Here is a 26,993-nt window from a genome sequence, read left to right on the forward strand (position 1 = left end):
GAAGCAAGCCATCATTAGGCTGAAAAAACAAAACAAACCCATCAGAGAGATAGCAAAAACATTAGGCATGGCCAAAACAACTGTTAGGAACATTCTTAAAAAGAAGGAACGCATCGGTGAGCTCAGCAACACCAAAAGAGCCGGAAGACCATGGAAAACAACTGTGGTGGGTGACCGAAGAATTTTTTCCCTGGTGAAGAAAACACCCTTCACAACAGTTGGCCAGATCAAGAACACTCTCCAGGAGGTAGGTGTATGTGTGTCAAAGTCAACAATCAAGAGAAGACTTCACCAGAGTGAATACAGAGGGTTCACCACAAGATGTAAACCATTGGTGAGCCTCAAAAACAGGAAGGCCAGATTAGAGTTTGCCAAACCACATCTAAAAAAGCCTTCACAGTTCTGGAACAACATCCTATGGACAGATGAGACCAAGATTAACTTGTACCAGAGTGATGGGAAGAGAAGAGTATCGAGAAGGAAAGGAACTGCTCATGATCCTAAGCATACCACCTCATCAGTGAAGCATGGTGGTGGTAGTGTCATGGTGTGGGCATGTATGGCTGCCAATGGAACTGGTTCTCTTGTATTTATTGATGATGTGACTGCTGACAAAAGCAGCAGGATGAATTGTGAAGTGTTTCGGGCAATATTATCTGCTCATATTCAGCCAAATGCTTCACAACTCATTGGACGCAGCTTCACAGTGCAGATGGACAATGACCCAAAGCATACTGCAAAAGCAACCAAAGAGTTTTTTAAGGGAAAGAAGTTGAATGTTATGCAATGGCCAAGTCAATCACCTGACCTGAATCCGATTGAGCGTGCATTTCACTTGCTGAAGACAAAACTGAAGGGAAAATGCCCCAAGAACAAGCAGGAACTGAAGACAGTTGCAGTAGAGGCCTGGCAGAGCATCACCAGGAGATGAAACCCAGCATCTGGTGATGTCTATGCGTTCCAGACTTCAGGCTGTAATTGACTGCAAAGGATTTGCAACCAAGTATTAAAAAGTGAAAGTTTGATTTATGATTATTATTCTGTCCCATTACTTTTGGTCCCTTGACAAGTGGGAGGCACATATGCAAACTGTTGTAATTCCTACACCGTTCACCTGATTTGGATGTAAATACCCTCAAATTAAAGCTGACAGTCTGCAGTTAAAGCACATCTTGTTTGTTTCATTTCAATTCCATTGTGGTGGTGTATAGAGCCAAAAATGTTAGATTTGTGTCAATGTCCCAATATTTATGGACCTGACTGTATATTCATAGTATTAAAAATAATAGAAAATTACCAAACAAAATGATATATATATACCAAAATAAATATATAAAAAATTAACCTTTACATCTTTTAACCTTTAAAACTAAACATTGCATATTTTTTTTAAAAAGTAACCATTTACAGTTTACCATTTAGATCCAGCAGTTTATGGAATTATGAAAATAATCACTGTACAAAAAGTAGCATACAAAGCACTAACATTTTTGATGGTCATAAATCATTACATATTGATTAACTGCGACTAAGTAAAAGAATATAAAAAAAACTAATTCAAAACAAAGTAAAATCAATGCTGAGATGTCGAAGGATACTAAATGGTATCCCAAAGGAGTTTGGAAGCTGCCTAGACTTAATCTGCATATGTGAAAGCTCAGTAAAATTGTTAGCAAAAAAACTAAAATTATAAAAGGGATGAATGTCTGTGGAATATGACTAAGTGAATTATGCAATTGATTTGCAGTTGATTTATAGACTATTATAAAACTCTTTTACAGTAAATATGACTTTACACAGAGAGGACAGTTAGATGTGTGCAAGAACATTCCAGTTACCCACAGGCATCTCTTCTGACAGGTCATCTGCCAAAATGGGTCCCAAGGACTGTTCACATTTAGTTTATAGAATAGTGTGTGTTTGTATAGGAAGTGGGGGAGGGGGGGCATAATGGAAACCCTTCTGGTGCCTGATAAGCATGGTCATGAGTGCAGTCAACCAGTCTAGTTGGAAATGCTCAGATCCAGAGATTATCATCCAATGTATATCAGAATCTGTAAGTAACTGTTTCACGTTTTAACCAGTTCCAGTTTGGACCAATTCTGACATCCCTCTCCTATATATAAAAACATCTATTACACCCCAGATCTCTCCTCTGGCCTCCAGTGCAGCTGATCAGAAATGGATCGGTCTGATCAGCTGCTGCACTGGCTGGTAACCAGCCAGTAAATGCAAAGCCGAAGCCAGAAGTGACAAAATCCATGTAGTTTCCAGTTTCTGTCATCACACAGTGGGAAGAACATCAGTTCGTCTCACTGTGTGCCCAAAGCCTCTGCAGTGCCCGGTAAAGGTGGCGGAGGTGGCAGGGGTGACTCTCTTCTGCTGCCTGTAAAAGTAATCCAGCGGCTCTTTAGCCACTCAGATTACTTTTCCCAACTTCAGTATCATAAGCTGGAAAAACTTATGTTTCAGTAATCACTGCAGCTGCAGCGATGACCGAGATATAACCCTTCCTATCCAGCAATATACGCATATGTCACTGGTCAGGAAGCAGTTAAAAAAATAAAAACCAGTTTATAGAGTTTATACTTGGTTTAGTAACACTAAAGTGTTACTAAATCCACAACAGTAAAATCAGTCTGTATATGCAGTAAAGCTTGCTTGTTATACTCACTGTAGAACCTAAGGAGCTAATCCTCTGCATTGTGTAAAAATGCTGTTTGATCCTGACTTTTCTGATCCTCCCCTTCTTCCAGTGCATCCCTCTTATCTCCTGATAGGACATATCGTGTGGAGACACTCTGCACATGCTCATTTTAGTGTGTATTGCTAGAGAATCTTTTTTCTCTTGAGAGAATGCATGTGATTAGCACAGGGTCAATCAGCGCTGTCCAGACAGAGGCCAGGGGATTTGCTTCCTCCTAGAGACCGCTCTAACTGCTGATGAGGAAAGGTATTTAGCAATTTATAATTACTAAAATAATTGCATTTCTATGTAGTATGTACTGTGGGACACCAGATATAGTGAATGTAGGGTCCTGGGTTTAGTAACACTTTAACTAATGTGGTTCCATCTATTGGCTCCTACATCACTATGGAACACATTAGGGATGGTGGATAGAACCACAGTGCATGACAGAGAACCCAGGGACACAGCCACCTGACCAGAAGTGTGTTGGATGTGAAGATTCTGCTGGAAAATAAACTTTCTTCTTTTGCACTGTAGTTTTTAGATTTTTTTTACGTCAAATAGGACCATTTAATTCATGTAATATTTTAAACATTATGATGAATAAGAAAGGAATTAATAGCCCAAAAATGTTGCATCTGAATAACAAGAGTAAAATGTCCAAAGCATTTACCACAGATCTTCACTTTGACAATAGGCAGCAATCAGCAGCTCAGTGAGAAACATGTTTAAATTTAGAGCAATACAAAAATACAAAAACTGGCAACCATAGGGATTAAGTTAACAAAGAGCCAACTGCACAAAATAAAAATTAGAAGCACTGGGGGAGACTTACTAAAGCTACTTCGCTCATATCTCATGACTTGTGCATGGTAGCCATTCAGCCTCTAACTTCATCTTGTTCAATTAAGCTTTAGCAATAAAACCTGGAAGCTGATTGGTTTCCATGCTGAAGTTTACAAGATTCTGAGTGAACCAGCTTTAATAAATAAACCCCACTAAGTAAGTAGTCTGTACCATCTCAGTGACATTCACATTAAAGGTCCTCTACTAAATACACTGCATATATACTGTATATATATATATATATATATATATATATATATATTCATATGACCACCATATATAAAACTTTATTTACAGTAAATGATGTTTACAAGCATACATGTACAGAGAAGCTTTATTCCATTGGGTTTTCTTTAGGTATGTCTATTTTCTCCTACAATATGATGGGTTAATTAACTGTAGTGTATATGTATGTGTTTGCTCTGCTACACAAATTAGATTTAATGCAGAGTTTATTGTGCATAAATAAAATCCTGCAATTAGAGTGAAACACAATAATGATATGCAGTTATGAGCAGATCTTTCATGTCTCTGCATATATGCAATTATTTTCATGAGTAGGGCGTACAAAGTAGAAAGTATTTTATTAATAAATATCATTCTGAGAATGGGGATGGTTAGGGATGTGAACACTGTACTTGCTTCTTTCAGTGATTAAAGTGTTCCTGTATTTTTAAAATGTGCCATTGAATGCAGATCTATGAGTAGAAATGAAAGCATTTTACCATAACACCAAACCACTGAGCAGAATTACAGCAAAAAAAAAAAACCTTGCACAGCACTTATGAATACAAAAGTACATATTCATTGGGGCCAATTCACCAGACCTTTATGTTAGGCATTGATGATGTCTACTGTGCCTTTCCGGTACATCTTAGATTAGGCATATCATCAGGGAAAATCTGCAACATGGATGCAGATATCCGTACAAAGCAAAAAGGAGTTCTTGGCTTCCCCTACTGTTGTACAAAAGGCATCTTCATTTTTGTTTGTTTTGCCCTTGGAATCTCACCTCACATCCTGTCTGGGCAGTAGGACAGAAAATGAAGGAAATCTCTTTAATGGAGCCCGTAACCCATTTCTACTCTACTCCAAACTTTAAAACAAAGTTTTGGCTGGACATACACTATGTTTTTTCCATGCCTGGCTAAACAGCAAGGTTACATTATTGCTGGCCCTTGCAGCTGTTAGCACTTACCTTCCCTTCACTCCCTATGGAAGCAAGGTTACATACATCAAACTTCCAGGTACTTCCCCCCTACTGTGAACTTGCTAGTTTTAGGTATTTGGCTGTTTAGACATCCCCAGCTCTCACACAGAGGTGAAGAGAGACTCCTTGTGTAGGCTCCAAGTCATGACTTAGAATTTTCACATGGTATTATTCTCTTCACTCCTGGTGGCCAAACTGAGAAGAGGAGAAGAAAAGGAAAGGAAGTATGAGGTGCTGCTGGGGCCAACATTTGAGTGCATCTTTTCCTTTGCCTGCTTGAGCAAACCAAAAGTTCACTTTATTATGGTAGTAAATAACTTTAAGTTCAAAGTTATAAAACTGGTAATGCAAGCAAGTAATTGCAAGCAACTGGAGGCGCAGTATTTACCTTTAAACATATTTTTGAGTGCCCTGGGAGTCATAAAGTGTTATTAAAGGCAATTAAAAAAATAACAAACATGTCATACTTACCTGCTCTGTGCAGTGGTTTTGCACAGAACAGGCCTGATCCTCCTCTTCGCCAGTCCCTTGCCAGCATTCCTGGCCCCTCCCTCCTGCCTAGTGCCCCAGAGCAAGCAGCTTGAAGGTTTTTTACTTTCATGCATAGAATGCATGAAGGTAAAAAAACGTGAGCCTTTACAGCCACTTTAAAGCCTAATTATTAATATTTAACATAAGCTCTTAACAGTACAAGAGGTAGGGCTAAAATGGTACAAGAAATTCCCATTATAAAGACTTTACAGTTATATCTCCAAATCTATAGATGCTTTTTTATAGAAATATTGTGATATACTGTATGTAACAAGGAATTTACATGTGCAAGAAAATTATCAGAAATGAGATTTTATTAGCATCAGTCTAGCAAATTACAAATAGAAAAGTGACTGGTGGCAAAGCACAATTCTTTTCCTGCAATGCACATTCAAGAATCTTCTCAGATTACTAGAAGTTTTTTATACATTAATTTAGTTTGTCATAGGTCACAGAATAAGTGTAAATAATGAAAAATATGATAATCCATCCTTATCACTGCTCTAGGAGCAACTCATTTATTGTAGATGAGAAATATGTTATCATTTACATCCAGATTGCATGTCCTCAGAAAGATACTTGTAGGAATATTCAATATACCGTAAATGGAAGACATACTCACCATCACTTATTTTAGTGCCTCCTAGTACAATGGCTGATATCCCAACAGAGGAGGAAAGCATCCAGATACACACATTGATGAATTTAGCTTTCAGTGGTGTCCGGAAATCCAGGGCTTTTACTGGGTGGCACACTGCAATGTATCGGTCAACACTCATCATGGTAAGTGTGAATATACTGGTAAACATATTATAGTAGTCAATGGACATGACTATTTTACAGATAATATCTCCAAAAGGCCAAGAACTCATTAAAAATTCTGTGCTTTGGAAAGGCATGGTAGTGGTCACTAGGGCATCAGCCAAAGCTAAGTTGAATATATAAATGTTGGTTGCAGTCTTCATTTTTGTGTATCTGTTGAGGACAAAAGGCACAGGTGAAAATCATAAAGTAATTCAATAATTCATACATTTTTGTCACACTAGTAAAGTAGAATGTATAAGTGTTATAGAAGCCAGATACACTGACTCTGTAACGTAGAAATTGCAGCAGTTTCAGTGATGTCTCATGGTTGAATGGGGCTTGGAGGACAAAAATGGCAAATTACATTTTTTATAGTAAGCGAAATGCTGAGACTCATAGTATACACAATAAAGTGTATGTTTACTTTTCAATAAAGTACAATGGTTAAGACCATTGGATGGTTTTTCTTAGCTGTCTCTCTCATTTCTGTTACCTTTCTTTTCAATTTCTACCTAATACACAAGATTTGAAGTAAGAGGAAAATTGGATTTCTTCAAAGTTAGAAGAAATCCAATTTTAAACAGGTGTCATCTGCACAGGTGTCTCCATAGGACCTCACTACTTTGTTCTTGTGAAATCAATTTTGGATTTCCTATCCCTTTCTGTAATGGAGGGAATGGTCATCATGAGAAATAGAGAGGGTGAATCTTCTCAAATGGGACACAAACAGCTAAAAAAAAAAGAAAAACCCTAAGGAGAAGAAAGTGCTATTTTTTTTATACTGCTCTTAAAGGTAGCATCCATGGGTCGACATATATCTTTTGTAGTCTCGTATACAATTAGGAAAGTTCCCACCATGCTGTAAAAAGTCCACAAGCTAATGTTAATAAAACTACCATTCAGTTAGATCCAGTGTAGTTCAGGGGTTCACAGGGACAACTTTCATCAATGTTTGTATAGAAGAGAAAAATGAATCCTTAACCTTAGTAAATGTGGAGCCTTCGCAAAGAGACATTTGAAAACATGAAAAGGGGATTTGCTATAAAACCCCAGTTAACACAGCACTCTGTTTTCTAAATTGGCATCTAGAACTGAATTCCTTCTTTACCTGAAATGAGGTTTTAACACTTCTTCAATTTAGCAAAAATTTAAAAAACTGTTTTAGTTTTAAACCCACTTTAATTAATGTCCTATGGTCAAAATAGGATCTCATCAGTATACAGGGCACGAACATAATGTCGTATTAGTTCAATTAGACATTAGACTAGGGTTCAGAATTCAGATCATAAATTATTGTTAATCAAGTTTGCACATGTAAGAACCACATTGTGCCTGTGACAAGGCTAAGTTTAATTCTTCTGTGATGTCAATAAAAATATTTAGAAACACAAAGGCTATCAGTACAAATAGCATACAGTTTGGCTTACCACTTCTGCTCTGCAATACTGGGGTCCTCAGTTTGAATTTCAGTCAGACAGTTTGAATTTCAATCAGAACACTACTTTCAATGTCCATATTCTTCCTGTGCGTGTGTGGGTATCCTCCCACATCCCAAATAAATGCTAGCAGTTTGCTGGCTTCTGTTTAGATTTGCCTCAGTACGTGTATGCATGTGAGTTAGGGAACTTAGATTGTTAGCTCATTGAGGGCAATGACTGATGTAAATGCACAATATGTAATTCACTTTGTAAATTGTTGGAACTATATACTGTAAATATCTGTAATAAACACATACATGTGTTTTCATTTCGTGAAGTCATACTAGGAAAAGATGACCTCTGCATTGCACTGTGCATATTGTCTTCTGGTATAAGCCCAACAGACTTTTCTTGGTATGGCTTCATATGATGAATTGATGCAACACAACAAAATAAGCTTCAATACAGCTGGTTCCTGGTTTCCTGATTTCAACTTTTAGTTCTATATTAAATGGATATATTGACTTTTGCCCTTTTTAAAGGTCATGTTGTTGAGCTTCTACCATTTTATAAAATTATGTTTTAGTGTATTTTGCCACTTAAATATTTTATGTATAGTATGTACATTTTTTCCAAGAAACTTGAAGTAGACAGCTAATGCCCTATACATATAACATGGCACTTCTAATTTAAAGATTGCTTATATTTATGTATTCTTTATGATATCTGTCTGAAAGATCTGTCAGCACTTTAGGAAATTGTCTGCTATTTCCATTTTGGCTAGAAGCAGCATGCTGGCCAGCTGGTGACTTTGTTTAAGCTCAGATTTCATGGCCTTATTGAGTCATAAAATGAAAGATTACTTTTGGATGAAATAGATAAAACACTCAATACCAACAGTGCTGAGACCTTTTAATATTAGACTCCTAATTGTGAATAGTAACTTGTACAAAATGAAGCTGTTGTCCACAATAATAATTTTCATTCCTAGAATGTACATAAAGCCAAAATGTTTTAATTTTAGACACAGTAGGGAAGGATTGAAACCCCTGCCAGGTACCTCTTTCTGCTTGTGTCTGGAGATTTCCCTTCACCTCCTGCTCTCAACAGAAAATAAAAAGACATTTATCCAAACTGAATGAAATTCCTACCTTAGAGTGTTGTCAAGGGGATAGGTGTCTCCATTTGAGAAATGTCTTCTTCACATTATGCATTCATTACAACTCAAATATTTTTGATTTACTGTAATTTTCTATCTTAAATAGCAAGAGTGAATCTACCCAGTAGGGACACAAACACTTAAACTTGACAAATGTTCTAATCCTTCCCCATTCTATTCAAAACAAAAAAAATACCTTTGCATATAGAGTGCTTTAATTTTCCAGAAACAGTAAACTCAGGATCTGATCCGTTGCTATGGTCAGCATCCTATGTTTTGCTCCATTTTTTTCTTTTGGCTTTTATAAACCAATTCCAGTATCAGGGGCTCATTTTCACACACCCAACTATCAGATGTACTTGTACATGAACACACGTATGATGTTGACCATTTGCGCAAGTAACAGAAAAAGATGTCTAGACATGCACAAGTCTACTTCACACTTACCCAAAAGAGCCAACATCCTTACTATCTACCTTCATCTACCTTCAATCATAAATTTGGTGTTAATTCTTCTCTCTTCTTTAAAGCGGTTAAAAACCTTTGAAAAGAAAAACAAATAAAGCACATCTCCCCTTCCTCTGCAATGTGTCACTTCTGGCAGTTTTCTCTTACACCAGGCACTCATGGTGACTCCTCAAATTAATGGCACTGCTATAGAGCAGCATGTTTCTTTATGTGTTGGGAACGTGTACAATTTTGTGCTCATTCACAAAATGCAGTAATATGAACCTAGCCTAATCTATGTTCAGTGATACTGTATGTTTGCAAAACTATTATAAATTTAAAAGAACTAATATGCACAAACTTGCAGGAGGGTAATCTATATGGCAATAATAGTGCAGTAGGGATTAAGGGTGGCTGGAAGGGCCAGAGATGTAATAAAGGGGAAAATCTTCTAATAAAGAGTCAGGAAACAGATAGTATAAACACTGCATCAACTGGGTGCCTTGTAGACTTCCAAACACGCCAAGGCATTTAGTGTAATGTGAGCTATTTTACTTAAGTTTTGTGGATGCACACCCTCTCTACAATTACAGCATAGATCAAGATACAGATCAAGTAGCAAGTGAGTATGTTCTAGTGAAATTACTATGGCTATGGATATTAAAGAAACAATAATTCACATGAGATTTGAGTTTTAGTCAAATAGATCCATAATGTAATTTCACCTAACAGGCCCTCCTGCTACTTAAAGGACAAAAATCAATACTTAATAAGGAAAACTACATTTGACATTAACACCACAAATTAATTGAGGTAATTGCGAGTACACTCTGCTTTACATCTGTCTTTTTATTGTATAATCTATATGATCTCAGATTCAATCAAGCAAATAATATTATATTAGCTTCCTAATCTAAGCTCTTATTAAAGCTAAATGGCATATACCACAGCTGCTGTTATATTATAAAAATTATTTTGTAGACATATATGGATATGATCAATATGTATAAATATAGTGCTCAAAAAAATTAAAGGAACACTTTGAAAACCCCTCAGATCTCAACGGGGAAAAATATCATGATGGATATCTATACTGATATGGACTGGGTAATATGTTAGGAACATCAGGATGCCCCATCGCTTGATGGAAATTAAAATTGTCAACCTACAGAGGACTGAAATCAAAGACACTCCGAAAATCAAAGTGAAAAATAATGCAGCAGGCTATTCCATTTTGCTGAAGTTTCATTGCAGCAGCTCAAAATGGTACTCATTATTTTGTATGGCCCCCACATGCTTGTATGCATGCCTGACAACTCCGGGGCATGCTCCTAATGAGACCACGGATGGTGTCTTGTTGTATTTCCTCCCAGATCTGGACCAGAGCATCACTGAGTTCCTGGACAGTCTAAGGTGCAAACTGGCAGTGTTGAATGGACCAAAACATGATATTCCAGAGGTGTTCTATTGGATTTATTGGATTTATGTCAGGAGAGTGTGAGGGCCATTCAATGGTTTCTTCTAGGAATTGCTTACATCCCGATACCTAATGGCAATCAGAGTGCAATTGTCTAGCCTGTAAAGGTCTGTGCGTTCCTCCATAGATATATCTTTCCAGACCATCCCTGACCCATCACCAAAATAGTCATGCTGAACGATGTTACAGGCAGCATAATGTTCTCCATGGCTTCTCCAGACCCTTTCACGTCTGTCACATGGGCTCAGGGTAAACCTGCTCTTATCTGTGAAAAGCACAGGGCACCAGTGGCAGACCTACCAATTCTGGTGTTCAATGGCAAATGCAAATCAAGCTATATGGTGCTGGGCAGTGAGCACAGGGCCCACTAGAGGACATTGGGCCCTCAGGCCACCCTCGTGAAGTCTGTTTCTGTTTTATTGGTCAGAGACATTCACATCAGTGGCCTACTGGAGGTTACTTTGTAGGACTCTGGCAGTGCTCATCCTGTTACTCTTTGCACAAAGGGTTGATGGGTTAAGGACCTTCTATGGCCATGTTCAGCTGCCTGTCTCCTGGAATCTCCTCCATGCTCTTGGGACTGTGCTGGGAGACACAGCAAACTTTCTGGTAATGGCACGTATTAATGTGCCATCCTTGAGGAGTTGGACTGCCTGTGCAACCTCTGTAGGGTCCAGGTATTGCCTCATGCTACCAGTAGTGACACTGACCCTAGCCAAAAGCAAAACTAATGAAAAAGAGTCAGAAAAGATGAGTAGGGAAAAAAAATGTTAGTGGCCTCCATCTACAAAGCCATTCCTGTTTTGGGGGTCGTCACATTGTTACCCTGCTAATGCACCTGTTGTTAATTTCATTAACACCAAACCAGCTGAAACTGATTAACAACCCCCTCTGCAACTTAACTGACCAGATCACTATCCCATGAGTTTAATTGACTTGATGCTATACTCTGATTAAAATGTGTTCCTTTAATTTTTTTGAGCAGTGTACATCAGTGGTTCATGTAGTGAACTCAGTTTAGAGTTATTCATCCTGAGGTCATCACAAAGCACAAGGAGACACTACATCTGGAGGAAAAGAGATTTAATCTCCAAATATAGAAAGGTTTCTTCACAGTAAGAGCTGTTAAAATGTGGAATAGACACCCTTAAGAGTTGGTTCTGGCCAGCTCAGTAGACTTTTTAAAAAATGGCCTGGATTCTTTCCTAGATAGACAGACTATAACTGGATACTAACATTTATAGGTAAAGTTGATCTAGGGAATATCCAATTGCCTCTCGGGGGATCAGGAATGTTTTCCCCTGGTGGGCACTGTTGCTTTAAATCACTGGTGTCCTCATTTTACATTACTGTAATATATTTAAATAGTTTATATGTTTTTCTTTGCATTAGTTTTCTGCAGGTGAGCTTGTTTTTTCATATATTCTAATAGTGTATTATTTAGATTTTGACTATCCTGAGGAAGTCCACCTCTGACAAAACTAGTTGGACAAGGGTACAGCACTGTGATGCCATCACGCCTTGTGGCTTGTGCTCACACAGATGGAGTTGCTGATGTGGAGTGTTGCAGCCTGGGAGCAATTGAGCTGACATATCTTAGTATTGGGCAAGCACTGTGTGAGTGATCTTAATGGCTTTTGTTTTCAACTTTTAATAAATTGGTTGCACAATAATGGTCTCCTTCCTTTCTTCATCCATTTATATGAGTGTTATCCTGCAACCTCTAGAGGAGTGGTTCCTATATTGACATTAGTATATTGTGACATAATAAAAGGCGAAGTGATTGATGGACATTATGTTTCTACTTGCATGCTTTCATATGTGGTAAACTAAGATGGAATCAGGTCTATATTTTCCAGGCCACCTTGGCAGTGTTGAATCTGAAACGAGTTTTGCCCCCCCCTTTTAACCATCAGCAGGTAAGATAACGAAGGAAGGGCTGGAGCAAGAGGGTTCTCTTGCTTGGGACTCAGGAAAACTACTTAAGAGAGCTGCATGTGGAAATTGCTCCATAAGAGAAAGAAAAGGTTTGCAAAATGCTTGTCTTTTTGTCGTTGACAGAGAGAAGCCCTTGACCTGTCAGGGAGAAATCTGTACTGTTTAGTTAGTGACTGTAATGCAAGGATTTATTTTCTGTTTTGTTCTGTTTGTTTTATTGCAACCACTTAAAAATGTAACTTCCTAAAAGTCAGAATTTTAAGAAAGATTTACCATTTGGACTGCCTTTTTTCTGGGGAAAGTGATCCTCTCATGAGCTAACCCCCACATATGATGGATTTGGTGGGCAACAGAGTAAGTGGAAAGACAGAGGATGTGATAAAAGCCTTTCTGCAGGCTACTGCAACCCAGCAAAAAAACAAACCACCAGTTTGCATAGCTTCAGCAGCAGACGGCAGAGATTCACCAGAAAGGCCACTGCAGCACAGCAGTAGATGAATCGCCAATTTGCAGAGTCCCTGCAAGTAAACCAAGAACTCCTCATGGAGGTGGCCTAACACCTCATAGAGTTAAAGTGGTTATAAAGGCAGCTCTCCCCGGAGCTCCCCCTAAATACTTACCTGAGACAGATCTTGATCCAGCACTGTGCCCAAAAGCACCAGCTCTCTCCTCTCTCAGCATTCTCATTGGACATGACGGCTGTAGCGGGATCCACGTGCTCCAGCTCCTGCTACTGTCTAACAAAGCCTGTAAAGAGGGGGTGGGGTCAAGCCACAGTGAGTGTTTTAATAGACACACAAAGCCCATCTCGGGACTGAGTCTCTATAAGGGCCCCCTAAAGCAAGTGGCTTGCTATGGGGGCACTCTGATGAGGAGAGGAGCCAGGAGCACCAGCGGGGGACCCCAGAAGAGGATTGGGGCTGCTCTATGAAAAACCCTTGCACAGAGCAAGTATGTATGACATGTTTATTATTTTTTAAAAAATACCTTTACAATCACTTTAAAGAATAGCTCTGCAGGTCTACTACAGTGGAAAAGAAAATAGTGTATGCCAACTATTACCAGCAAAAGATGTGGACTTCAGGTGGCATGGAAGCTTACTTCACAACCTTTGAGACTGCTGCACAAGAAAGATGCAAGGGATGTGACTGCTAGCACCTTTTCTTACAGATGAACTCTAAAAAGTCTATTATGATCTGACATCAGACACTGTGCTGGATTATGGGAAATTGAAGGCTTAAATTTTTCCACACCTGGGCATCGCCATTGCGGTCTACCTGTGAGCACTACACATCTCTTATAGTCCTCAAACTCTCATTAGACCAGATTCTTTTTCTTATTTCTGAGTTCTGGACTTTCTTTTTATCCATTCCTACTGTTGTAACAGTCCACTACAGCTATGTCACTCCTAACTACAGAGAGTGTACTCATATACGTAGTTCTCATATACAGTTGTGCTCAAAAGTTTGCATACCCTGGCAGAAATCATGAAATTTTAGCATTGATAATGAAAATATGACTGAATCATGCAAAAAAAATGTCTTTTATGTAAGGATAGTGATCATATGAAGCAATTTATTATCATAATGATGACAAAAATCACCAAATGACCCCGATCAAAGTTTACATACCCTGGAATGTTTGGCCTTGGTACAGGCACACAAGGTGACACACAGGTTAAAATGGCAATTATAAGTTACTTTCCCATATCTGGGGATCTTTAAATTGGAATTAGTGTCTGTGTATAAATAGTCGATGGGTTTGTTAGCTCTCACATGGATGAGTAGGCTAGCTACTGAGCCATATGGAGCAGAAAAGAACTGCCAAAAGACCTGTGTAACAAGGTAATGGAACTTTATAAAGATGGAAAAGGATATAAAAAGATATTCAAAGCATTGAATATGCCAGCCAGTACTGTTTCAACCACTTATTAAGAAGTGGAAAATTCTGGGGTCTATTGATACCAATCCAAGGTCAGGTAGACCAAGAAAGATTGCAGCCACAACTGCCAGAAGAATTGGTCGGGATACAAAGAAAAACCCAAGTAACCACAGGAGAAATACAAGCTATTCTGGAAAAAGACAGTGTGATTGTTTCAAGAAGCACAATGCAATGATACTTGAACAACACACCTTGACACAGCTTCTGGCACACACCAAGTCACGACACCAAAATAGAGCTTTATGGTCACAACCATAAGCTCTCTGTTTGGAGAGAAGTCAACAAGGTCTAGAGACAAGAATACCACCCCCACTGTGACATGGCGGTGGCTCACAGATGTTTTTTGGGGGGGGGTGTTGAGCTCTAAAGGCACAGTGAATCTTATGAAGATTGATGGCAAGATGAATACAGCATATTATCGTAAAATACTAGCAGACAATTTGCATTCTTCTGCAAGACAGCTACTCTTGGACTTTCCAGCATGACGATGGTCCTAAGCAAAAGGCTAGGTTGATCCCTCTAGTGGTTACATCAGAAAAAGGTGAAGATTCTGGAGTGGCCTTCACAGTCTCCTGGCATTAATATCATTGAGCCATTCTGGGGAGATCTCTAAAGTGAGGTTCATGCAAGACGACCAAAGACTTTGCATGACCTGGAAGCATTTTGCCAAGACCAACGGGCAGCCATACGACCTGCAAGAATTTAGGTTCCTCATAGACAACGATAGACTATAGACTGCATACTATCAATTAAGCTAAAGGGGGCAATACACAGTGTTAAGAGTTAAGGGTATGCAGACTTTTGAACAGGGTTAATTTTATTTGTTTACTTATTGTCATGTTTTATTTTATGATTGTGCCATTATGTTATGACTTACATCTGAATATGAACCCCATAAGAAATAAAAAAGATGTGTTTTGCCTGCTTTCTCATGTTTATTTTTTTTTAATGGTCCATACTATTAACAATTCTCCAATGGTATGCGGACTTTAGAGAACAACTGTAGGCACTTTGCCTATTACCTTATCAACTCAGTACATTCTCTGGGTTCATATCCTCAGTCTTAACATTCAATTTCATTCTCCACAGCTCAAATCCAGTCTCGGTTTATGCTTTTTGGTACATTCCTTCCTTGACACAAATCATTGCTCAAGGTCAGTTTACCCCTCAGCTTACAGCTTTTGTAAGTACAGTTCATCTCATTTGGTTCTTTATTTTGTTTATTTTTTTATTTATTTCATACAATCTATATAACTTTTATGGCCCATATCGGTTCATAATAGATTATTTAACTCTTTACTAGATGTTTTTTAATTGTATTGCTAGAGGATAAAACATATGCAATTAGTTATAAAGTATGGGCTACTAGTTATTCATTTTTACAGTATGATCAATTTGTCCTCTGTGTCTAAATTTTATAGAATGCCAACACCTTCTTGTAAGATATCTGTTAAAACCAACTGGCATGGTTTAGCTTTAGCAACGTTAGTACCACTCAATTCACCACTCACCACTAGCTTCACTACAACTCCATTAAGATATAACTGCCAATATTTACAACAATATTGGGATTACACCTTGCCATGATATGAAAAAAATGGTGATGTGCCTCCTGTTGCTGCCATCAATGTACCACCCCCTGTCTGGTTGAACATTTTGTAAGACAATAAAAAAATTAGATCCCAGAATGAAGGCAGCAAAAAAGGGACATAAAGGCACTTTACTGAGTACACTGGGTCATTGTTAGACACACTGACATGATGTAACAGGAAAATAGATGTAATAATGGTTAGTTTAATGTTTAGACTACATGAAATTGCATATCTGTTTCTGTGACTTTAAGTTTGGCTTTAAAACTTACTTTTATAGGAATGTAGAAGATTGTATTTTCTGCCCAGAAATGACAGTGAAACTGTTAAAATTATACTTCAATACTTTGTCACCAAATGTATATGTTTCTTTTTTACTTTACAAAATATAGCTCACAGGGAAGAACATTTTAAATTACCAAATTTCTGTATGTGCAGCCTGTTGTCAGCATTTATTTGTCTCAATTCATTCATATTAGCTGCTTCCCTGGGAACCCTTTAGAGCCTTCACAATTGCATCTAGTCAATAATAAACTTTTATTTATAGTGCATCATAATTTATTCACACAGAATGGATACTAAAGATTGATTAGAACTAGAGAAGTGATTATTTTGCATAGCCATGAAACATTCATTGACTAGTTAGCAAGAAAAGTCTCAGAGGAGCTCTGAGAGCATGTGTGAGATAAGATTATAATTAAATAGGGCTTAATAAACCAAGACTGATTTTCTAGGTGTGAAGATGGGAAAATTATATTTACTACAAAAAGACAAACAGAAGCATCAGACACGTAGCGCATCTATGCTTATACACTATAAACAGATATTAACAAACTAATCAAGCCTATTTGTGTAAACTAGTCAACCTTGGTTGTTTTAATCACCTAATTAGATTTTACTGGTTCATGCCAGAAATTTTCAAGTGATTTAGATTTTTTTAGTGCCCTTCACTGGATCCCCTGGATCATGTCTAAAATGTTCTCTCATCCTCCACTATGTTGGCTCACAATCACTCAGGCAGCGTTGTGTCACCAGACATGTCACTTCTATAAAGTGAAGCAAAGCGGTCATAATTTTCTTTGGTGCTAGTCACTTCCTCCTAGTTAATGCTGCTCAGTTCTATCATCAGTCACATGGCCACAGGGTTTTTTTCTTACTCAGTGACATAAAGTCTTGACTATCAGTAATAGTTGCAGATAGTCTACCTGGCATTTGTCAGTGTTCACTAAGCAATATTAGCTGTCAATGCTGAACACTGGCTTATGTAAAAATCTGAATATTTTGTTAAACAATGCGTGTTTTTACAAACATTTTCCCCAAAAACAAGGTAATCCTTGTAGAAGAGAAGACACAATTTGAGCCACATGCAGCAAGAAGACCCTTTTGGATTTGTATGTCTTTTTGAGGATAAAGTGGTGAGTAACTAAAGCATTTGGATTACACTCACTGGCCATGTTATTAGGCACACCTGTTCAATTCTTTGGTAACACAAATTGCTAAACAGCCAATCACATGGCAGTGACTCAATGCATTTAGGCATCTAGATGTGGTGAAGATGACTCGCTGAAGTTCAAACCGAGCATCAGAATAGGGAAGAAAGGGGATTTACGTGACTTAGAACGAGGCATGGTTGTTGGTGCCAGACGGGCTGGTCTGAGTATTTCAAAATCAGCTGATCTAAAATAAATTGAATAACTCAAGCGCTAACTATGGTGAACTGAAAACAAAAAATTTAAAAATTAAAACAAAAAATCACAATTAAATGCTGTAGCCACTAGTGCACACAACCCATGTCTCAGTGAGGCAAATTATACAATCATACTGTGAAGTGAATAAATGCTGCACTGCATGAAACAATTGTACAAACCATTATATATCCAAAAAATAAAGTGAAGAAATAAATATACAGATGAAACTCGAAAAATTAGAATACCGTGCAAAAGTTCATTTATTTCAGTAATGCAACTTAAAAGGTGAAACTAATATATGAGATACACTCATTACATGCAAAGCAAGATAGTTCAAGCCGTGATTTGTCATGATTGTGGCGATTATGGCTTACAGCTCATGAAAACCCCAAATCCACAATCTCAGAAAATTAGAATATTACATGCAATCAATAAAACAAGGATTGTACATAGAACAATATCGGACCTCTGAAAAGTATAAGCATGCATATGTACTCAGTACTTGGTTTTACTACCTCAATGCGGCGTGGCATGGAAGCTATCAGCCTGTGGCACTGCTGAGGTGTTATGGAAGACCAGGATGCTTCAATAGTAGCCTTCAGCTCTTCTGCATTGTTCGGTCTCATGCCTCTCATTTTTCTCTTGGCAATGTCCCATAGATTCTCTATGGGGTTCAGGTCAGGCGAGTTTGCTGGCCAATCAAGCACAGTAATCCCACGGTCATTGAACCAGGTTTTGGTGCTTTTGGCAGTGTGGGCAGGTGCCAAGTCCTGCTGGAAAACGAAGTCAGCATCCCCATAAAGCTCGTCTGCGGAAGGAAGCATCAAGTGCTCCAAAATCTCCTGGTAGATGGCTGCATTGACCCTGGACTTAATGAAGCACAGTGGACCAAAACCAGCAGATGACAAGGCTCCCCAAATCAACACAGACTGTGGAAACTTCACACTGGACTTCAAGCATATTGCAGTGTGTGCCTCTCCATTCTTCCTCCATACTCTGGGTCCTTGGTTTTCAAATGAGATGCAAAGAGGACTTTGGACTACTGAGCAACAGACCAGGTCTGTTTTTCTTTAGCCCAGGTAAGACGCTTCTGACATTGTTTGTTGTTCAGGAGCGGCTTGACAAGAGGAATACGACATTTGGAGCCCATGTCCAGGATGCGGCTCTGTGTGGTGGCTCTTGATGAACTGACTCCAGCCTCAGTCCACTCCTTGTGAAAGTCCCCAACACTTTTGAATGGCCTTTTCCAGACAATCCTCTCCAGGCTGCGGTCATCCCTGCTGCTTGTGCACCTTTTTCTTCCACACTTTTCCCTTCCACATAACTTTCTATTAATGTGCTTTGATACAGCATTTTGGGAACATCCAACTTCTTTTGCAATTACCTTTTGAGGCTTTCCCTCCTTATCTAGGGTGTAAATGATGGTTTTATGCACAACTGTTAGGTCAGCAGTCTTTCCCATGATTGTGTTTCCTACTGAACCAGACTGAAAGACCATTTAAAGGCTCAGGAACCCTTTGCAGGTGTTATATCTTAATTAGCCGATTAGAGTGGGACACTTTGAGCCGAGAATATTGCACCTTTTCACAATATTCTAATTTTCTAAGATTGTGGATTTGGGGTTTTCATGAGCTGTAAGCCATAATCATCACAATTATGACAAATCACGGCTTGAACTATCTTGCTTTGCATGTAATGAGTCTATCTCATATATTAGTTTCACCTTTTAAGTTGCCTTACTGAAATAAATGAATTTTTGCACGGTATTCAAATTTTTTGAGTTTCACCTGTATATTAGAAGAAAAAATAGTAGAAAAAATATTAATATTGAAATAAAATTATAAATATATGAATATATATATATATGTTTTATATATATATAAAACAAAAACTACACAAAAAATAAAGAATATTTTAAGTATGAATCAAATAAAGGTCATTCAAAAAATCAAGTTCAATCAATAAAGTGTTAATTCAGTGAACCCTCCTTTGAATAACGAAAAATACGTGCATCTGTCAATTCCCATGCAAAGACATCCTCCACCATATATCTGCTCACCTCATGCAGTGTGACCCCACATTATACAATGTTACGGTCTAACTGCACTTTTGGTCCCATATTGACTCAGAAGATCAACTTGCTGAATGAAGACTCCAAAGTAAGCACCGTCCTGATAAGCGTCTTTGTATCAGCCGTATTCCTCATTAAAAAGAACTCAACATGGTGCTTTATCCTTTTAAACTTTTATTCATCAATTAAAACATATGAAATACACTCACGTTCTGGAGGTGTATTTTGCACCAGGTATGATGAATATCCAGTGATGTACTGATTAAACACAAGATGGCAGTATCATCTCAGCAGCGGAGTCATGGCGTGTGGTGTTCCCAGAGGGCCATCTTGTGTATGGGAGATTCTCTATGCTGTCATCTGCTGCTGACTGTGGGATCTCTGGAAACTACCCTGGTGTTGTGGCGATTTTGGATTCATCTTATGTAAACAAAATGCTGATTTTTATCATTGAGAATGTGAGCGGCGTGGTACTTGATTATTCAGTTGACCAAGTGTTGCAGTATTACGCTATATTATTTTGTCTTTCCCTACATTGCACTGAGTGTTCTTGGAGAGTGGAGTCTGGTGATCCTGGAGGTTGGAGGTTGGCTATTCTTGGGTGGAGTGGAGATCTGGAGGCATATCAACTAGGTCTAGGATCCCCAAATAAAACCTAAAAGGTGTTTTTTCACCATTATCTGGTGAGTGCGGTATATATTGTTTGAGCACTATTCCTGGTAGAAGCACATTTCTTTGGAAAGAGGACTTTCTGTGTTTTTTTGAAGATTTTTTCACTTATTTTGGAGTGGGGATTTTTTATCAATATTATTTATATTTATTTATATATGTCATGATATAATATTTTGGAGGGAAACACATTATATATTTTATATATTTTTTATTTATTTTTGCACTGTTTGTATTGTCTAAATATTTTTTGGTGTGGGTTTGCACTGATGAGCAGCAGCATTTATTTGTTTTATTTTGTTTAATTTTGGCGCTGGTGATTTATGGTTACAATATCAAAGTAAAACGGAAATAAAATGTAAATATATAATACACTACAAACACATTTTTCTAACAATATATCTAATTTATGCAAAATTAAACTTACCGTATAATTACAAACATCACCAGTGCATTGCCCACCAAGCCAACAACAAAAACCATGGAGTAAACTGCTGTAATGATGACAGAGATTGTGGGAGAAATGGTGGTGTGGTTGCCCTCATGTGTAGGGGATATAGGATAGTCGCTGACATTTTCATAGTCATCCCAGCCTAGCAGTAAACTGGAGTTGGCAAAGCAGCTGGAAGTGCACATGGGCATACAATTGGGAGAGCATGTTGAACCCATTGGAGGTCTCTTAGGGTCTATTTCCTCCTCTCGAAAAATCTGCACCGGAGATTCCATGAGGATTAAACAATTCAAGATCTGAAAAACAGAATTCAAGGTTATTTAAATGCAAATACTATGTGTAGCTCTCTCTTTCAGAATTTTAAAGGCAACACTGTTTATGGCAGCACAGTGGCTAAATAGTTAGCACTTCTGCCTGGCAGTACTAGGGTCATTGGGTTTCGTGGGTTTCCTTCAGGTATTCCAGTTTCCTCCCACACTCCAAAGACATGCTAGTAGGCTAGTATGTGTATGCATGTATGAATGTAAGTTAGGGACCTTAGATTGTACGCCCCTTGAGGCTTAGGGACTGATGTGAATGTACAATATATATGTAAAGTACTGCTCAAATTGACGGTGCTATATAAGTACCTCTAATAAATAAATTAATTAGTTAAAGGCAATATGTAAAACAGAAAACACAAGGAAACAAAGAAAGAGATAACAGAAAATTTTACAATGGAAGTCGTGCACAAATAGTTATGTACAATATGAAAACACAACCACCAGTGTCAAAATTAAAAGGAACAAATACTCTCACAATCCCCCCCCCTCCCAAAAAATAAAACAAAAACATTCATAAGGTCAGAAACACCTACATCTGTTTTGCAGATACTAAGATAAGATCATGTCAGTACATTCACGGAAATCATCTTTAATATAATTAGTCTCAGAATTTAAGAAAAAATAAGAAAAGAAACATTTTTAATCTGCATGAATGCCTTTAGACCAGTGGTCTCCAAACTGCAGCCCTGAGGCCAGATGTGTTCCTTTGCTTGCTTTTATCCAGCCTGTGGGGTACTATTTCATCCATTGATACCAACAATGGGCCATTATTCCCCCAGCTGCCACCAATGAAGAGGAACAATTTCTCTTAAAACACCAACAATGGACTATTATCCCCCCCACCCCCACCCCCACCCGACACCAATGATGGGGCACAATTATTTCCAATGACACAAATGATAGGGCACTGTTTTATCCACTGACACTAAACATGGGGCATTTTTTCCCATTGACATTGGGACCTTTTTTACTCCCAATGGCCACAGTCCGGCCCCCCTAAAGTCTGAAGGACAGTAAACTGGCCCTTTGTTTAGAATGTTTGGAGACCCCTGCTTTAGACAACAGCAATCCTTTCATGTGTTTAACCAAATCTAAAAATACAGTATTGTAACCCTAAGGGCATTTCTGTAAACGTTCCTTAGGTTCTGTGCAGACTAATAGTAGAAGTGATTTTATTGCAAGAGCCAAATATTTTTGGAAAAGCATACCTACAAGTGAGCTGTATTGACATGGTTGCTAGAATGAAAAAATATAATTTCCATACTGGTAAAAACAATGTCTACTTCATTATTAAACTTTGATGTTATTTCAAAGGTGCTTTAAAAAAACAACAACTCAATTGGAACCTGAAGAAGATATTGTTTTTAGTTTTGCATAGTGGGGAAGAATTAGAACCCCTTTCAGAATTTTTACAGGGTTCTGTTAGAGAGATTTTGCCTCACCAGTTTCACTAGATATGAATTGAGGGTAAATCTCCAACAACAGCACAGACTGAAGTATTTTTTATTACAGTAGGATAGCAGTAAAAACCTAAAGGAAAACCCAGAACTCCAAATAATGTTTCACAATAACCATATACTGGTCACCAAAAACAGAAACAGAGTGTTGTCAGAATTTTTGTTCCAAGGATCACAATACACAAACCTGGAGTTATAGTAATATACAGTATTATATGTGTAACCAAAATACTGTAGCTGTGTTCATTAATAACCCAAATGCAAACAACAAAAATCATCGATTTGGACTATGCATATTACAAATGAGACATCAATAGTACTGTATGTGGTTGGATCCTTCTACTAATCAATAAATTCCATATGATCCAACTTTAGTTTTTTGCAATAAGCTTAACCATCATTATGAAATCAAACTCGCCATTGACTGATTATCAGATGAAGTGGCTGAATATACAGCAGTAGCAGTAGTGTCCCATTAAATCAATCAGCATCCCCAGTTATTTACAGCCTACATAAGGTGCATAAGGATGTCAGCTCCTGGCTAAGTATTTGGATCAAAATCTCCAGGCCCTTGTGATGGGTCTTCCATTGTACTTACATGACACCAATGATTTTCTGGTCAAGCCACAAAAGACAGAATGGTCTCCAGACTGTACCCTGGTTAATATGAACATCAGCTAGCTATATATAAATATCCCAACTTTGCATAGCTTAGATGCAGTCCAGCATTTTTTTTTTTTAGGTAAAACCCCATGAATGGTACCAACAGATTTCATTCTCAAAGGACTTGAACTTGTGTTTGAAAATCATGTATTTGGCATTTACAAGCAGATTCTTGGTACAACCATGGGTAGAGCCAGGGCCCCAGCCTTTGCCAATTTATTTGTAGGCATGTTAGAAGAAAAACAATAGTTTGGTTTGACATTGTGCATGCACCACAGTCTAGCTCTGATACATTGATATCTTTGTGGTTAGTAGAAGATAATCTGTAGAAGTTGATGCATTTGTAAACTTTTTGAATTCTCTACATCCTAATATAGAATGTAATCATGTATTCTATCAAAGCTTTGTGGACATTCTCAATGTGTTTCTGAACTTTTTTATCTGTCAAATTATTCATAGCTTTTGGATTTGTTCCAAACCTGATGAAAGGTATGTACAAATTGCAATGGCCAGGAATACATTTTTAGAGAGGGATTACCCCTCTCATGTTTTGGACAATGAAATTGTGCAAGCATATGAAAGATTTAATAACTCTAAACCAGACAAAGGCACTATGCTCAATTTGTTTAAACTTATAGGTGTTGATTTACTAAACTGAAGGGTGCAAAATCTGGTGCAGCTCTGCATGGAAACCAATCAGCATCCAGGTTTTTTTTGTTAAAGCTTAAGTTAACAAGCTGACTGTTAGAAGCTGATTGGCTACCATGCACAGTTGCACCAGATTTTGCACTCTCCAGTTTTACAGAATCAACCTCATATATTTTTTTGTCAGAGTTCATTAAAAAAATCACAGACAGTTACGGGTATATCTTAAAGGGAAGTGGTCAGGAAGCCTGCTTTCTTACAAGCGTGGCAAAAATGTGTGGGATCTTCCCATACAACAGATCTGAGAGTAAAATAAAGAGATTAAAACACAGTTTAGAATTTCAGACAGGAAGGGATTTGACAAATGTTGCAATTGCAACATCTGGAATGCCCTGATTTGTGATTAATTTCTTTTTTACCATCCACATCTGGGACACCAATTTTTAAGGACTATTACAATTGCAACACGGAGTTTTTTTTATCTATTTACTCAACTGTATCTGTTACCTGACATATGTTGGAAAACCACAGGCCCTTTAAAATGCAACGTCCAAAAACACTGCAGTGATATCTGTGTGGCTCTTTGCCTTCACAGTCAGCAACAAAACAATTAATCAGAGCAAAGTGGTGGATGGCTGCCATATATGACCACATACCTAAACCTATTAGAGCATTGTTTCATTGCAAAGCTTTCTGGATTCATACATTGTGGATTGCAAGGCAAAGGGAACCTCAAATTGGATTTATCACTCCAATATTTTTTTCTTTGAATGGTAGTAATTTTTTTCTTTGTTCCCCATTATTATATGGTTCCTTATCAGTGGAGTTTTATATGCTATATATGTTCAAGCATATTTTTACATCAGGGTCTTACTGTGACACTTTTGTACTGTTTTATTTTTTAATTCTTGTAATTTTTGCAGTTGCTGCCATGTTTACAATGGTCATAGTGCCCAATTATAGTTGGCAACTGTGACAATTGTGTGAATAGAGGCATGGACGATGTACATGACAAGCCATCTTGTTAGGTCTCAGCCATTTTGTCTCTCCTGTCCTCCCTCCTCCCTTTTGAATGGAATGTGAGTCAGTAAGTGAACGGAGTTCAAAAGTGCATATCGTAGATATACACAGCTACATGAGCTCCATGGCTGTAAACCACTAATTAGTCTGGTTCCAGAAGGTCTGCTTGAAAATCACTTTCCTCTGTCTGGTCGTAAAACAATAACTCAGTCAGTCATGACCTGTTGGGCCATTAAGGGCTAAAGCATGCCACAAAATGTACATTCCATATAAGTCATTTTTCATACAAATTCATAAACTTCAGCAGAAACTGGGCACATTAATATGAAGTATATATTCGGATAGGTCATTTTAATATGAGTCACATGACACCTTACATCCCTACAAGATGGTAGAAAGCAATTTCTTTTATCCGGAGTGGCAGGATATGCTAAAGTTTGGTATCTGTGTGTTTGGAATATAATTTTAAATATTAATCTGCCAGTTACTAGGATGCTACCTGTACCTATTGAAGGTTATTGACCGTAGTATCAACTTGAAAGGGATTTGGTCATAGCCTTGGTTACCGCCCAAACACCCATCCCCAAATGTGGTGATTGGTCATTTGTTCTCAGGAGACACCCCTTTGAGATAATAGAAAAAGACTGAGAGCCTGGAGAAAAAGAAGCTCTCCTTTTACCATCTATCAGAAACCATCTTGAGAGCAAAGGCAACCTTTTGTTCGGACAATTGGACTCTGCTCAAACCAAGGTCTTTTGCAAGTATTCTGCCTTCTGAAACTTCTTTCTTTTATTTCTCTGTTGTTTTCTTGCTCTCTTTATATATTTGTTACATCTTTTTCTGTAAATATTTTAATTTAACCATTTTAACCTTTTTAGTAATAAATCCTATTTTCTGAAAAGTGTTGAACTGTCTCTAAAGCTTTTAATGCAAACTAAAAAATCCCTGTCTCTGAAGAGTGCTACTGTATGTGATAATCGTCTGAATACATCTTTCTGTGGAGACAGTGTGTTACAGACGCTTATACTAATATCATAGTGTTACTGCTAAGATTTGTGAGTTTCCTCCTTCTCTGTAAAAAGGTGGTGGTGGCAGTGTGAAGGGTTAATTGCATAATTAACCTGACCCAGTAACAATCGCTCTCAGGCTGCTGGCACATAGATTGTGGTCCCGCAAGCTGGAAAATCTTTGCACAGGGCGCAGCTGAGAGTGACATTGTGTCAGGAATGGACTCAGCACTGGTGGTGGGACTCACCTGCCGTGTGGGCTGCAGTACCAGAGCTGACCAGCGGGTGCTCTCAGCAGCCAGAAGCTCACACGTGCAATCAGCCAAACCTGGGGCTGATTGCAGAAAGGTTTATTTAAGGCATGACCAGGCCTGTGATCTGGGCCATGGTGTATGTTTTCCCATGAGCCTCTGTACCTGGTATCTTGTGTTCCTGCTTCGTTGCTGACCCGGCTTGATCCTGACCTCTGCTGACCGTCTCCTGTTGAACCCCTGGCTTGCCTGACCATCCTTCTGCCTGATCCCCTGTACCGCGCTGCCCGTGAGTTACTGAACCCGGCTTGTGACCTTGACCATTGTCTGCCTGCTCCTTTGGTACCTTGCTGCCCGCACGTTGCTGACTTGGCCCGCCTGACCACGCTAACTACTCTGCCCTCCATCCATCCTGCACGGATCCAGCCGTACCTGCACATACCTCTGGCGGGTCCCTCTACCACTAGCAGGTGTACTCAGGGGCCGCGACCTGGTTCCTGTCTGCTCCAAGTCCATCCCCACCATCAGGGGCCCTGGTGAATAAGCAGACTGGGACTTAGACTCCGCCCCCTGGGGAATCCTGTCCTGGGGACCACTAGAGGTACCACCAAACGGTCATTACAAAACCCTACGGCCGGCCTGACCGTTCCACCTCTCCAGCCCTAACTACGCCTGTATTCCTGCACCTCCTAAGATTAG

The 26,993-nt window shown here is 38.5% G+C and overlaps 1 protein-coding gene across 1 annotated transcript in view; it reads right to left on the reverse strand.

Moving 5' to 3' along the window:
- The window catches only part of OPRK1 (opioid receptor kappa 1), an 88,105-nt gene that overhangs the window by 18,277 nt on the left and 42,835 nt on the right, over positions 1-26,993 (reverse strand). The window contains exons 2-3 of the mRNA XM_089678429.1: positions 20,905-21,224; positions 5,899-6,251 (exon numbers count right to left, since the gene is read on the reverse strand). Of these exons, the coding sequence (XP_089534555.1) occupies positions 5,899-6,251; positions 20,905-21,203 (652 nt within the window). The 5' untranslated portion in view covers positions 21,204-21,224. The remainder of the gene's footprint in view (positions 1-5,898; positions 6,252-20,904; positions 21,225-26,993) is intronic.

Source organism: Staurois parvus, unplaced genomic scaffold, assembly GCF_062004578.1.
Source record: "Staurois parvus isolate SC_StPar_1 unplaced genomic scaffold, SC_StPar_1.0 ptg000205l, whole genome shotgun sequence".
Classification (NCBI taxonomy): domain Eukaryota; kingdom Metazoa; phylum Chordata; class Amphibia; order Anura; family Ranidae; genus Staurois; species Staurois parvus.